Raw genomic sequence first — 17,236 nt, forward strand, 5'->3', positions numbered from 1 at the left:
CCTTATTTATTTTAATTTACCTTTGTCTAAAGAAAAAAGAAATAATTTCTTGAAAAATGGAAAGGATGACCATGGTTGCCATGGTTTAATCCATGCAAATCATGGTGGATCAAGCAAAGGGGTGGGGTAGCCTTCCATTTATGTTCCTAAGTGGCGAATCATGTCCCAACCATGACCCCCACACCCGACTCAAATGAGATTTGAAAACAAAAAAAGAAACGACTCCCCTTCCATATCGGTTTTCAGATGTTTTCTAGTGAAAAAACTCCCCTAAGTGGCGAATCATGTCCCAACCATGACCCCCACACCCGACTCAAATGAGATTTGAAAACAAAAAAAGAAACGACTCCCTTTCCATATCGGTTTTCGGATGTTTTATAGTGAAAAAACGCCCCTTCTTTTTTTTTTGTTGACATTTTATTCCTCCCCTTCCATATCGGTTTTCAGATGTTTTCTAGTGAAAAAATGCCCTTAAGTGGCGAATCATGTCCCAACCATGACTCCCACACCCGACTCAAATGAGATTTGAAAACAAAAAAAGAAACGACTCCCCTTCCATATCGGTTTTCAGATGTTTTCTAGTGAAAAAACGCCCCTTCTTTTTTTTCTTCATATTTTATTCCTCTAAGAAACGACAACTGATTTGGGATAGTTTGGAGGGTCGAGGGCTACCTGGGAAGTATATTGACATAATTAAGGATACATACGATAGAACGGAAACAAGTGTCCGCGCGCCTGTAGGGGATACAAACTTCTTTCCTGTGGAGGTAGGACTCCACCAAGGGTCTGCGTTGAGCCCTTTTCTCTTTGCGGTGGTCTTAGATGAGTTGTCCAAGTTGATCCAGGAGCCAGTCCCGTGGTGCATGCTTTTTGTAGACGATATTGTGTTGATTGCAGAAACTAAACAGTGCCTGAACGCGAGGATAAAGGAGTGGCGAGTCGCTCTAGAGGGCAAGGGCCTAAGGATTAGTCGATCTAAGACTGAGTATCTACACTGTGATTTCAGTGGTGTAGCCGATGACGATGACACCCAAATCACCATTGAGGATCAATTGGTCCCAGAGGCAACTAAATTTAAGTATTTGGGGTCGTTTGTACAAAGGGATTGTGACATAGATAGTGATGTAACCCATCGCATACAGGCTGGCTGGTGTAGATGGAGGGCAACAAGTGGAGTATTGTGCAATAGGAGATTCCCAACTAAACTAAAGGGGAAGTTTTACAGGGTAGCAGTTAGGCCAGCTATGCTATATGGAACAGACTGTTGGGCTATCAAGAAGACACAAGCACGCAAGATGGAGGTAGCAGAGATGAGGATGCTGAGGTGGATGTGTGGACACACGAGGTTGGATCGAATTAGAAATGAGGTTTTTAGGGAAAGATTGGGAGTGGCTAGTATATCGGATAAGATTAAGGAGGGGAGATTAAGATGGTTTGGGCATGTGAAGCGAAGGCAAACGACGACACCATTTAGAGTGGTGGAAACTCTGACTGTGGAGCGGAGGAGAGGAAGAGACAGACCCAAACTGACATGGGAAGAGCAGATTAGGCATGATTTACTAGAGTTGCATCTTTCCGAGGACATGGTCCAAGACAGGACTTCATGGAGGCGTAGGATTAGGGTTAAGGACTTCTAGAGGATATTGCAGTAAGGTCTTAGGGGTATTTTAGGGACGTAGGTTTTCTTATTCTTTAAGTGACTTTACCAGCGATTGACTTCTTGTGTTTATGCCGGAATGAGGTTGTATGCTATTATACATGATTTACATTATACTGTGTCACTCTGATCACTTTCTTGGTATAGGTGACTTCTTTTTTTCTATATTCTATTTGTTTATATTCTCACTTGATGTGTTGCTATGTTGTTTGTCTTGGAGCCGGGGGTCTCTTCTGGAAGCAGCCTCTCTATCCCTAGGGATAGAGGTAAGGTCTGTCTACATCCCACCCTCCACAGACCCTATAAGTAGCTTTGCTAACTGTGGGATTTACTGGGTATGGTTGTTGTTGTTGTTGTATTTTATTCCTCTAATACTATGTTGGAATAATTAAACTATTGTGACATCATTGTCACGTAGAAATTTGAGCAATAAGTCTGAGTGGTGTGGGACTCGTCTGACGTCTCAGGCCGGCGAGCTCCGGCTCCCCCAGCATAACCACCCCCTAGCCCGTTAGTGTCGCCTCCGGCTTCCCCTTGCCGCCTGCGATGGGGCTGTCATACACACACATATACATACATACTTACACACACACACATATATATATATATTAAGGCCCATCTCCCACACCCTAGGTCCATCCCCTTCAGGCTCATCCTCACCCACTTACGTGGACGCCTACATGACAGACCATCATTTGAGGACTACACTCCTCCACACCCTGTAGTCTAACTAAACAACCAATAACTAGACATAGTGAAATAACCAAACACCCAATAGCTAAAACAAAAATTAAATAATAATAATAATAATAATAATAATAATAATAATAATAATAATAATAATAATAACAATAATAATAATAATAAAAAGAAAACCATGTGATTGGTTGGAGAAATGGTTGCCCCATATGCTTGGGCGCCCTTACCCATTGGCCATTACTGTGCTAGCTCCCAAAGGGGCTTCTAGTCATCGGCGCCTCTCAATAACTAAGCGACGTGGTGTTTGGCGCCCCCATGGTTAGTTGGCATGGGCGCCAACCCACAAACGGATAGTCCAAGACCGGGCATTCATAATAAGAAAATTTAAAAACACTTAAAATCATGTCTAGGTAGCTGTTATATCCAAGGGTGTTCACAGTTCGATTTAAAACCGTGAAATCTCCCAAACTGATAATCGATTTGATTTCGCGGGTGGTCTTTAAATTTATATTCGGTTGATCAACTTCAAATTTTAAACCGTGGTGAACGATTTGATTTGTGATTTACAATAAAATTCAAATGTATTAAACAGGACCGGAAAATAATATATGATTCAAAATAATTTATACACATATATGTATAAAGTTGAGCTTAATTCAAACTAAGCTAATCATAATTACTTATAGGAAATATTTTCAAACAAGTAATAAGTATTCTGTGGTGGTTTTTGCATTAGTTTATTGGATAACTAGGTTATAATCCCTTGTATTACACGGGGTTGAATAAATAAATTTTATATACTAAATAATAAAACAATATATTTTTAAAACCTCATTTATTTACGGGTTTAATAAATATAATTTTATATATTAAATAATAAATACAAAGTTTGGTTTTCATGATAAAAATAGATTATTCTGTTGTTGCAAAATTTGTTAACGAAGTCTCAATAAGTTTAACCTTTTATTTAAAACTCCGTAAATGTATAAATGATAAATAATATTAGTTAATTTTATTTTAAGTTTCGTAATATTTATTTTATACCAAACTAAACAAAACGTTCAAATATAATTAATTCAAATAAATAATATTATAAATGAGAAGGACACTAAACTAAATAATAATTATTCATAAGATATTAAACTAATAATATTTAGTAGGAGAGTTATCTCTAATATAATATATAAAATTAAATAATATTTTGTAGCAGGATTATCTATAATTAATTAGAAGAGATTAAATTAAAATAATAACTAGATTAGAACCCCGTGTATTACACGGGCTGAATAAATGTGAATTTATATACTAAATAATAAAATATTATATTTTTAAAAACTTGGTTTATTACATGGATTGGATACTTATAATTTTATATACTAAAAATAAAAAGTTATATCTTTAAAAACCCCTGTATTGTTGTACAGGTTGAATAAATATAATTTTATGCATCAAATAACGAAAAAAATACTAAATAATAAATTATTTATATATTTAAAAAACCCCGTGTATTGTACGGGTTGAATAAATCTAATTTTATATATCAAATAATAAAAAAAGTTATATTTTTAAAACTCATGTATTACACAGGTTGTATAAATGTAATTTTGTATAGTAATTTGTAAAAAAAAGTTATATCTTTAAAAAACCCCGTGTATTACACGAGTTGAATTTATATATCAAATAATAAAAAAAATATATTTTTAAATACCTCATGTATTACACGGGTTGGATAAATGCAATTTTATATAGTAAATGATAAAAAAAAATTGTATCTTAAAAAAACCCCGTGTGTTACACGGGTTGAATAAATGTAATTTTATATAGTAAATAATAAAAACTTATATCTTTAAAAAATCTCGTGTAATACACGAGTTGAGTTCTGATTAATTTCAGATTTTGATTTCCTGCATTTTCTCTCCTATTAAATAATAATAATTTTTCTCTCCATAAAATTACATTTTAATTCATGTTCATATTTTTATAAAACATATTTAAAAAATATATAATATTTTATTTAAAATAAATATATTTAAAACATTCACTGATTATAAAGAGTTAAATATATTTAAAACATATTACTGATTATAAAGAGTCATAGATAATTTAAATATGTTACCTAAATTTGGATGTAAAAGTATAAACGTAAATATTAAAATAAAATATCTCTACGATATAATAAAACTATAATGTAACCTATTCCTATATCTAAGGAAATATATTATAAAAATAATAATTTAATATTAATAGTATATTTTCTAAATAAGTTTTTAATCTATACTATATCTCTACGTATATCTCATAATTATATATATTAAATAGTATATCTCTACGTATATCTCATAAATAATTATTTAATTTTAAATAATTATTTAATTTTATTAGGCTAAAAAATAGAAGGCTCCAATGAGTAACATGTGTCCCTAAAGTGGTTTCTTTTATTATATAGTATAGATTTGAAGATAATATATTATTAGAAAAAATAGAATGATTTTATCCGACATTCAAAGTAAGATAAGATTTAATATTAATTGATTATTTATTATTTAATCTATACTATATAATAAAAGAAACCATTTTATGGACACTTGTCATCATATTAGGCCATGTTTTATAGATAAGTATTATTTTAGTTTAATCTTTTATAATTAATTATAGATAATCCTCCTACTAAAATTTAGTTTAATTTCTTATGGATAATTATTATTTAGTTTAATCTCTTCCTCATTTATAATATTATTTATTTAACTAATAGAGTAAATTATGATTTTGGCCCCTGTGGTTATATCACTTTTAATCTTTTAGCCCAAAACGAATTTACATCTGAGCTCTCAACGTCTTTTTTTCTAATCTTTTTGGCCCCTAACGTCTTTTTTCTAACCCTTTTGGCCCATAACATTTAATGGATGGGGTTAGTGTTAGAGGCCAAAAGGGTTAAAAAAAGACGTTGGGGGCTCAGATGTTAAAAAATTCTTTTTTCGGCTAAAAGGGTAAAAGTGATATAACCACAGGGGCCAAAATCGTAATTTACTCTAACTAATATTATTTTGCATTTATACATTTACGGAGCTTTAAATAAAGAGTTAAATTTATTGAGAATTCGTTAACAAATTTTGCTACAACAAAATAATATATTAACATCAATCTAAATTTTTATATATAGCATACTATATAATAAAATTAATGTGTGACACACGTCGTTCATTGTAGGTATTTATTTTATGATTTTCTCGCCTCACTTCCAAACTTATCTTATATTAATTAAATAAATAAATGAATAATGAGCTAATATTAAATTTTATTCTACTTTAAATTTCGAATACCATTCTCCTATTTTTCTAATAAAATATTATCCGAAATTGTAAATTGTTAATTTAAAATATTTTAAATAAAACAAATTATTTATCACGAAAACCAAACTTTGTATTAATATATTAAATATTTTTATTTTCACTTTATAAAATTATATTTACTAACTTTTTTATTATTTGGTATATAAAATTACATTTATTTAACTCGTGTAATAAATGAGGTTTTTTTAAAGAAGTATTATTTTATTATTTGGTAAACAATATTACATTTATTCAACTCGTGTAATACATGTGGTTTTAAAGATATAATTTTTTGAGTTAATTACATAGTTAGTCCATGTGGTTTGCACAAAGTAACATACTTAGGTACTAATAGTTTAAAATCACATTTAGGGTATTAACTTTTCATTTTGTAACGTTTGGAGGTATTAACGTTATTTGTAGGTTTACAATCACATTCTATTAGTATCTAAGTATGTTATTTTGTGCAAATCACAGGGACTAACTATGTTAATACCCTAGAAGTTAATATCTTCAAACGTTACAAAATGAAAAGTTAATACCCTAGAAGGTGATTTTAAACTATTAGTACCTAAGTATGTTATTTTGTGCGAACCACAGGGACTAACTATGTAATTAACTCTAATTTTTTTTATTTGGTATATAAAATTACATTAATTCAACCCGTACAATATGGTTCTTATATATATAACTTTTTATTATTTAATATATAAAATTATATTTATTCAGCCCGTGCAATAAAGAAAGTTTTTAAAGATATAATGTTTTATTATTTAGTATATAAATTTATTTACTCAACCCGTGTAATACACGGGGTTATAACCTAGTTAATTAATATAAAATAAGTATGAAAAGACAGGAAATTACAAATGTAGACGCCTTCAATGAATGACATGTGTCACTTATTGGTTTCTTTTATTATAGTAGATGGATTATATATAAGAGATGACCTAATATGATGACAAGTGTCTCTAAAGTGGTTTTTTTATTATAGTAGTTAGATGTAAGTGTTTCAAATGATAAAATGTAATTAAAAATGTTTCAAACCTAAATGTTTTTATATGTTAACTACTCTAAGAAGACTCAATACGACAAGTACAAATTGTGTATAATTATTTTATATAATTATAATTATTTATAGATGGATTAATCTTTATATTAGGCTATGTGTAATAGGGTTATTCTCGTGCTAGCCTGGACATAACCAATTTCTTTTTTATTTTTTATATTTATTTCATTTAAATATAATTTTATTAGTCAATAGTGAAAATCTATAAAACTATTACACACAAAATATGTAAAAAGATGAGTAAAAGCTCATTACTAGTGACAATGATAAAATAGTCACTTTTTGATGCTACATTAAAAACATAAAAAACCATGACACATATAGCTTTATGCTAGTTGCAATGTTCAATACCAATTGAGTTATCTACATTCCGTTGTTTATTGCTCACAACAAGAGTTTATTTTAGACAATACTTTTTTATTAACTTTTAATAAAATGGTTTATTATTTTGTTTTAAAACATCTTGTATAAAGTTCCAAAAGAGCCAAACCATGAAATAAATTAGGAGCCAAACCGTTAGTCACACTTTGGTTTGGTTCAATATTTATTGTCAACAGTTTGATTTTGTTTTTCTATAATAAAAAAAATCGTTACTAACGATTTGGCTTATGGTTTTATCTAAAAACCATGAATACCCTAGTCACAGATGAAAACACTCAGTTTTTAAAAGCATCTAAAATCCACCCAAAAAAATCCCAAAACATTTAAAAATATTGGCACATCATCACCATCTTTTTAAAATATTTATCAATTAGGTTAGAACCCCGTGTATTACACGGGTTGCATAAATGTAATTTTATATAATAAATAATAAAAAAGATATATCTTAAAAAAAACTCGTATATTGCACGTGTTGAATAAAATATAACGTCATATGTTAAGATAAATAGTCATCAAGATTTATCTTTTAAAAAAGAACATTGATGTACTATTTACTTATTATAACATTTTACATTGTTTTTTTTATTTTGCATAAATGTAATTCTATATAATAAATAATAGAAAAGATATATCTTTAAAAAACTTGTATATTGCACGTGTTGAATAAAATATAATGTCATATGTTAACATATTCAATCGTCAATATTTATCTTCTAAAAATGAACTTTGATGTACTGTTTACTTATTATAACATTTTACTTTATTTTTTATTTATTATTAGATTAAAAACATATGTATTATATAGGGTTGAATCCTGTTTTTATAATACATTCAAATTATGAGATACAATTATTTTAGTTAGTTGTATGTACCTTCATGCTTATTTTTTTATTTCATTCATAAATTACTTGTCTTAAATTTGTATTCAAGAAAGTTTACGGTACAAAAAGGTGGAGATCGATCCCCAAGTTTTTTACGTTTATTCATTTTTATGAATTATACCGTAAAATCGAGAATTAAATTCTCTTTGAATGGAGTATAGAATTGTTATATTTAAAAACGATTTTCTTTCTATATGTTGATGCAATGTGCAATAAATGATGGGTTTAAACCAATTATAACAGTACACTTACCATTATAGCGATGCGTAAAAAACACTTACAATTTGATAGAAGCATATGCTGACCTAGAATAATTATTTAATTATAGTGAAAAAGAAAACAATAATACAATTATTAAGTATATATCAAACGGGAACCTTTAATTTCTAATTTACCTTAATTTCAATCGTTTAAAAAAATTATTATTATTTACTATGATTATAATAAAAACAAATGTTTATCCTTATCTAAATATTTATTCTTATCTAATTTTTAATTAATATTATTATTATTTAATATGATCATAATAAAAACAAATGTTTATCCTTATACACTTACAATTTGATTGAAGCATATGCTCGACCTAAAATAATTATTTAATTCTAGTGAAAAAGAAAACAATAATACAATTATTAAGTATATATCAAACGGGAACCTTTAATTTCTAATTTACCTTAATTTCAATCGTTTAAAAAATTATTATTATTTACTATGATTATAATAAAAACAAATGTTTATCCTTATCTAAATATTTATTTGTATCTAATTTTTAATTAACATTATTATTATTTAATATGATCATAATAAAAACAAATGTTTATCCTTATCTAAATATTTATTCTTATCTAATATTTTGTTTGAAATTATTATTATTTAATTTAATATGGGAGATAAATAGGAAAATAAGGTGAGAAAGCATCAGAGAGTGACATGTGTCCAAAAAAGATTTTCGTTTATTAGTATAGGAAGATAGAGGAAAGTCTTATAATTTTAAAATTTTATATTTTGAACATATTCATCTTATTCATTATTGAAAAATTTAAATATTATTAAACTTGAAATTTACAATTTAAAATTCAATACTTATTTAACTTTATAATATTATAAAGTTTATAAAATTATAAAAATTACTAACTTTTTATAACTATGTATATTAACAATTGATTTTTTATTACCCTACCCAACTTGCACAAGAACTTTACCAAAAAATGAGCTAAACAAAGCCCATAGTGGTTTAGTGGTTTATACTAGAGATGGGCATTATCGGGTATTTTTAAAACCCGGAACCGGGTATGGATACAAGTGATTGGAACCGGGTTGTCAGTGGAACCGGGTCCGGGTATAACCCGGGTACACATCATTTTTTTATAATCGATGGAACCGGTTTCGGGTACAATAGAACCGGGTCCGGGTACTGTGTAGAACCGGTTATGGGTACTGTTTGGAACCGGTTCCACTGCGTATTTCAGAAAAGCTGCTGACGACTACTGTTAAGAACCGGTTCTTAACAGAAAAAGCTGTTTTTTTTTAATTTGTACCGTTAAAACCGGTTTTCAAATATAAAAATCGATTTTTTTCCTCAAACATTTCAATTTGCATCATCCAATCCATCACTCTTCTTTCTCTGTAAAACACATTCAAACCCGGAAGAACAATATGGCATCGGAAGAAGGAGTTGTTTTGATTTTAGAAACCAAGCGTAACCCCGCAGTTTGGAAAAATTTTGATTTGTGTTTGATGTCGGATAACCATGAGATGGCTCGTTGCAAGAATTGTGGGAAGTTCATGAAGGCGGCGGCAAACTCCACCCTCAAGAAGCATACCGACAAACATTGCCCGGTGACAAAGGCAAAAAAGGAAGAAAAGGACGAAGGATCCGGTTCTTCTAATGTGTAGTTTGGTGGATGCGTTTGTTTACTTATGTTTGATGTCTTATGTTTTATGTGTGATGTTTGATGTGTTTGATGTGTTATGTTTGATGTGTTATGTTTTAAGTGTTATGTTTGTGAAATAATAGTTCGTTTGTGAAATAATAGTTCGTTTGTGGAAAAAAAACTTCGCATATATAATCGTTTAAGTAGTACAAAAAGTCGGTTCCTTCGGTAATCAAAATCGGTTCGCATTTGTTTCGTAACAGAATCGGTTCCACGGGACTGATCAGAATCGGTTCCTATAATTTATTTTTTTGCTCGTTTGCTTGAGGACGGTGCGGCACTTTCACTTCCTCTACGCTTTGGTGCGGGCACTTCGGTACAATCGTCTTCGGAATCATTGGTCTCTACCTCGTCTTCCTCTTCATCCTCTTCTTCAATAATCTTGTGCTCCAACTCCACCTCGTCTTCGAGACTCGACTTATGTTGAACACGATCAACGCCGTCCAAATGATCTTTTAGGCAAATTGCCATCTCTAGCGACTCCGGGGTTAATCTTGTTCTTCTAATCGACAATACCCTACCACTAAGAGAAAAAACACTTTCCGAAGCTACCGTGGAAGCTTGGACCGTTAGTAAATCACGAGCCATGGTGGCTAGAATCGGGAATTCCGATTCTTTAGACTTCCACCATGCCAAAATGTCAAAATTATTATACTCCTCGGCCGTCATAGTAAGTGCATCATCCCTTAGTTTATATCGGCCGAGTTCACTAGATGGTTCGTTACCCCTTTGTTTGTAACTCGAGAACTAGTGGGATAATAAACACCGGAAATTAAAGTTGTTGATTTTTTGAAAACTTTTAAAAAATCACTTAGTGTTTGAATGTTATTCCAAGCCGTGTCGGGAAAAGGGTCGACTTGGTAGTCATCACTTAAAGTTGTATGAAATGCTTTTAAAGTGCCCATTTGTTTTAAAGCCATTTCAAACATATGACACGTTGAATTCCAACGAGTTGGGATATCCCAATTAGAACCAATTAATTTTTGGTTAACTTCTTTACAAAGGTTTTTATAATCTTGATATCTTTCTTTACCACTTTTAAAAACATCTTGAAGCATAATTCTAAAAGCTATAATAAAATCCGCTACAAATTTATTTTTTAAACCGTCTTGCACAACTAAATTAATAATATGAGCAACACATCTTGTGTGGAAAAAAACACCATCACAAATTGGTTTGTACTTCAACTTTAGTTTTTGGATCGCATTTGAGTTGTTTGAGGCGTTATCGAAAGATATTGAAAATATTTTTTCCTCTAAACAATATTTTATAATTGTGGCATTCATAATTTTATAAATATTTTCTCCCGTATAAGGAGAAGGAAACTCTTCAAATGCGATCGTTCGCTTCATCATTTGCCAAGTATTGGGATCAACCCAATGAGCGGTGACACAAATGTATGATTCGGGTAAACCGTGTGCAGCCGACCACACATCACTAGTTAAATTTACACAAGTCTTTAAATTTTGAAAAAATGCAATTAAATATTTTTTTGCATTTTCCCATATATTTAAACAATGACGTTTTAAAGTTCGACGACTTACATGTTTGTAGCTAGGTTGAAGCGTCTCCCTAATTAGCTTAGTGAGATCGGGGTCGTCAAAGTGTCCAAAAGGCAAGCCTTTTTTGATGACCAACTTTGCCATCCTATCACGAGTTATCTTTTGTTCGTAGCAGAAAATCTTACCATCTTTTGAAAGTTGAACTTGACCGGGTGTCAAATCTTTTAGTGCTTTGCAATACTTTTTCGCATGCTTCGTTAAAGTGGAATTAGTGTCCTTGCTTAACAAGGAGCCACAATGCTTGCATTGAGCCTTTTGCGAACCATCGCTCATCTCGACTAAATCCCAATTGCACCAAACATCCATATTGCGGCTATGCGATAATGTTCCCACCACAAATGGAGCATTTGAACCTTGTGGAACATTATTGACGGATGGGGAGTTTGTGCTTTTAGAGTTCTTGGAAGCTATTAAAAATATGTAAAGAAGGAGAAGAAATAGATAGTAGAAGAAGATGATTTGTGGAAAAAAAATAAAAAAAATGTGATATTTATACTATAACCGGTTCCAACGGTCATATAGGAACCGGTTCCAACGGTAATATTTTACATTTAATGTGTTGACATATATCAAGATTCGGTTCTAACGGTAATATTCATATAAGAATCGGTTCCAACGGTAACATACCGGGTACAAATAGGAACCGGTTACAGAGAGGAACCGGGTACGGGGAGAAACCGGGTACAGAGAGGAACTGGGTACGGGTGGATTTTTTTAGAAAAAATAGGAACCGGGTAATACCCGTCGGGTTTTTTTAAACCTGGGACCGGTTCCTCTGAGCATCGGGTAGGAACCGGAACCGGGTCCGGGTCGTGTCCACTGGAACCGGGTAGGAACCGGTTTTTATGCCCATCTCTAGTTTATACTACCCACTTACTAAAAATTTACACATTATAAATTAGCATTATCTTAGTGCATAGAAGTGTTGTATCCTTTGGTTTGGAAGGGTTTCAAAAAAAAATTAACATTACACTTTTAACCCATAACTCTTTGATTTTTTTACTTTCAATTAAAAGTTTTCATCTTTTTCAATTTAACCTCACAACTTTTTTACTTTCAACTTTAGTCCCCTATACTTCATATACTCCTCAAAACTTTCATATTACGTTTCATTCTAAATTTTACGAGTTAACACGGCGCAATGTACGTGTGTGGTTCAACGTTTTTACGTTTTGTTTTACACTGCGCTCTAAATTTTACGAGTTAACATGGTGCAACGGTGCGTGTGTGGTTCAACGTTTTTACATCGTCTATTTTTCCAGTTTGATAGGTTTTGTCGCAACGTGCGGTTCCTAAATCTACTTAGTTATTATTTTCTATATTTTATGTTTCGGTCTAATTTATCCGTATTAACACACCACAACTTCAATGTTGGTGGTCGTTGGTGGTGGTATGACATTAATGCAATTTTCTAGGTTTTACGCCCCCAATTGCAACGCAGATGAATTAATACTAGTTAGAAAAAAGGGGTATTGTGGATGCTCTAAAAGTCACATGTTTATTTTTCCCATACATACCTTGTTCAATGGTTTGTGTATTCAAAACAGTAAAAGTGTCCCAATCATCCATAGGTATTATGTGTGCCCCAACATCCTTATATTGGTGTCTTACATGTCGTTTTCTCATAATTCTATATCCAGCTGTTATTGGTTTATTTCATCTCAATCCATTAACAATTTAACATGATTGTCATTTGTCAATATTTTGATAGATTTCAAAATTCCTTAAATTTAACAGGTTTAAAGCCTCATTTGTAGCATTTTCTAAGCTACAGGAAGTGAAATTTGCACCATATCTGAGTTCAAAGCCCAACTCTTATCAACAATACCCAATGCAAAATATAAAAGAAAACAACAATGTTTCTTATTCTCATTACTCCACATATACACATAACCCTCAAACAGGAAGAAACAAAGAAAAACACATATACAACATTTTCCATCATGTCTCTCATTCTCTCCTTGGTAATCGGATATCAGAAACTAAAAATACTGATGTGAGTGAAAGTTAAATCTTAGAAGTAAAAAAGTCGTATGATTTATTGGATTTCCTCCTGAATTGGTGTATAGGCATTATTGCCTAGTGGAGATGGATATGATCGGGTGGTTCTGCTGGTGGCACGATGATACTCCAGTGGTCCGTCAGTGATCCAAATTTGCCGTTCAAAAAAAAAAAGTCGTATGATTGAAATTGATGGGGTTCACGATCATCGATGCATATGTTGCAATTTTGATGGCTAGATAGATTTTTATAGTTTTTTTCTAGTTATTACTTAGAAATGATGTATTTGTTACCGGCTACTATACATATCATTTATATCTAATTTTAAAATCTACACATTTTTCTACCATGAGATTTAACAGAGAAACCTTTCTTACACTCATTAATACCGCTAAACTAACTCTTTGGACACTCAAAACTACTTATACAATCTCAAACTACATGCGGACCATTGTGTTAATCTCAAAACTCTTTTGTTGAATCAGGTCAGGAATTTATCCAATGACTTCAAGTGTCAAGTTCCAGTGCAAGTGTCGTTTAGCGGGTGCAAACATTGTTGACTAATTACAAAAACTATGAAAGAGATATAAGGCGTTTTATCAGTGAGAGAGATGCTCAGATGCCAATAGATGAGATGGATGGTCATACGCTTCATCTTAAGAATTTTCCTTACACACGTACAGTAGTGAAGTGGGAGGTCAAGTCATAATTTTTGGCGGATTACATATGTAAATGCAACTATAATATTTTTGGTGATGTGCTAGCGGTTGTTGCTACGTACCAAACAGACAACCAAGAGATATACAATAAGACAATTGAATCTTACAAATGGTTACTAAATGTCTTTCATTTGTTTTAACCGAATCCACATACAGACTTTGCATGTGGCATGTCACTAAGCAGTGACGGATCCATAAATTTTTTTCACCGGGTTTCTTTTGTTAGATTCTCACTTATATTTTTTTTTCCAAACCGAGGGGGTTCCTGGGAACCCCCAAAACACCTTTGGATTTGCCCATGTCACTAAGTACTTATACATTATTTCCGCTAAAAACATAACTTTATTACAAAATTTACATATTAACTCCATGCTACGTATGGAATTTTTTATGGGACCTATACTCACCCATAGGCTTATACGAGTCATATACGAGACCTATAATACACCTATAGCCCTATAGAGGGACCTATGCTACACATGTAGGTCTATACTTAACCTATACTACACTCATAGGCATATACGAGATCTATACTACACCAATAGACTTATATGGGACTTATACTACACTTATAGGCTTATGCGGGACCTATACTACACTTATAGGCCTATACGAGGAGAATACGGGGGCATGTTTGGTCAATATAGACCATTTTACCCCTGGTTTGGGCACTGTATGTCCCCTAAACCAAGGGTAAAATGGTATTTGTTGCCCCTGGTATATGCGTTGTATAGGACTATACGCGGCGTATATAACTTTTTTTACAAACATTTTTATACAATGTTTATCGTTTTAGCAAAGTTTTATAATAAGTATTTTCTAAAAAGAATAAATAAAAAACATTGTTAAGTATGATATCGTATAGGTCTCGTAAAGACCTAAGAATGTAGTATCGTATTGTATAGTGTACTATAAGTCTCGTATAGGCATAGCATAGTATCTTATCATATAATATAGGTGTAGTATAGGTCCCATATTAGCCTAGTATATGCCTATAGGCCCATACGGGGGATCTATACTACACCCATAGGCCTATACGGGACCTATACTACACCTATAGCCCTATACGGGACCTAAACTACACTTATACAATATGATACTAAATTGTATTATACTACACCTATTGGCCTATACGGGATCTATACTATACTTATTACCCTATACAAGACCTAAACTACACGTATAGGCCCATACAGGGCCTATACTACACCCATAGGCCTATACGGGACCTATACTACACCCATAGGAGCCCTATACGACACCTATACCACACCTATAGCCCTATACGGGACCTATACGATACGATACTATAGTATACTATACTACACTTTATAGGCTTATACAGGACCTATACTACACCTATAGGCCTATCGAGACCTATACTACACCAATATGCCTATTGGGACCTATACTAGACCTATAGCCCTATACGAGACATATACTACACTTATATGATACGCTACTATATTGTACTATACTACACCAATAGGCCTACACGAGGCCTATACTACACCCATAGCCCTATACAGAACCTATACTACACTTATATGATACGATACTATATAGTACTACGCTACACCTATTGGCATATACAGGATCTATACTATACTTATTGCGGACCTATACTACACCTATAGGCAATGTTTTCAGAACCGGACCGGACGTCGAACCGGTCTTCTTACCGGTTCAATGGGACCGGACGTAAGAATCGGAAGGTATCGTAAATATTATAAAAAATAATAGGGTTACATCTAAAAATATATAGAGAGAGGAAGGTTAACGTACATTACGGCTTAACGTACATCACGTACGACAGATAATTACGCACGTTCATTTTAAAATCACGCACGTTATAACTCAAAAATCCAAAATCACGCATGTTGAAACACAATAATCACGCATATTGAAAACATTAATCACGCATGTTATATAACAAATCACGCACGTTGTTGTACATGAAGTACGTTAAGCCGTAATGCATGATATACTTTATATATATATATATATATATATATATATATATATATATATATATATATATATATATATATATATATATATAACCGGTCCAACCCTTCCAAAAACCGGTCCAACCGTCGGGTCGCCGGTTCAATGCATTTCCAGCCCGATACCATGACCCGGACCGGCTCAACCTCCGGTTCCCGGTCTGACCGGCCGGTCCAGTCCGGGTCTGAAAACACTTCATATAGGCCTATAAGAGACCTATACTACACCTCTAATCCTATACAGGACACCTATACTACAGTTATAGGCCTATACGGGACCTATACTACACCCATAGGCCTATACGAGCCCTATACGAGACCTATACTACACCTATAGCCCTATACGGGACCTATACTACACCTATATGATACTATACAATACTATATTATACCTATAGACCCATACGAGACTTATACTACATTATACGATACGATACTGCATCCTTAGCCTATTTGGGACCTATACGAGACTTATACTATACGATACGATACTCTACAATTTTTTTAAAAGTACTTGTTATCTTATTATAAATATTTGCGAAAACAATAGATGTCATATGAAGGTGTTTGTAAAAAAACCACTCTTATATACGCCTAGTACAACTTTATACGAGGCATATACGAGAGGCAAAAAAAGACCATTTTACCCCTGGTTTGGGCTGCGTACAACCCCTAAACCAGGGGTAAAATTGTCCTTTTTGCCTATACGCCTTGTATAGGCCTATACGAGGCATACAAGACATAATATGACATAATCAGATATTTTCTTGGAAATTGAAAAAGGTTATAGGCCCCGTATAGGCCTATGCGAGGATTATAAGAGGATATGTGAATAAACCCTTAGGTGTCACACCCCGATTTCTACGTGTATCACCGGTGGGCCCAGTGGGGGATTACCGTGACGTAGTTGGCAACAATATAGTCAAACCACAATATATGAATGCACAGCGGAAGCATAAAGATAAATATAATTCAACCATTTACTGTAATATCAAATG

At 32.4% G+C, this 17,236-nt stretch overlaps 1 protein-coding gene across 1 annotated transcript; it reads left to right on the forward strand.

Moving 5' to 3' along the window:
- Positions 1-518: 518 nt before the first annotated feature.
- LOC110913437 lies at positions 519-1,637 on the forward strand. The gene is made up of 2 exons (XM_022158269.1): positions 519-1,367; positions 1,449-1,637. The coding sequence occupies exons 1-2, from the start codon at positions 519-521 to the stop codon at positions 1,635-1,637; spliced, it is 1,038 nt and encodes a 345-aa protein (XP_022013961.1).
- Positions 1,638-17,236: the final 15,599 nt, after the last annotated feature.

Source organism: Helianthus annuus, chromosome 15, assembly GCF_002127325.2.
Source record: "Helianthus annuus cultivar XRQ/B chromosome 15, HanXRQr2.0-SUNRISE, whole genome shotgun sequence".
Taxonomy (NCBI): Eukaryota; Viridiplantae; Streptophyta; class Magnoliopsida; order Asterales; family Asteraceae; genus Helianthus; species Helianthus annuus.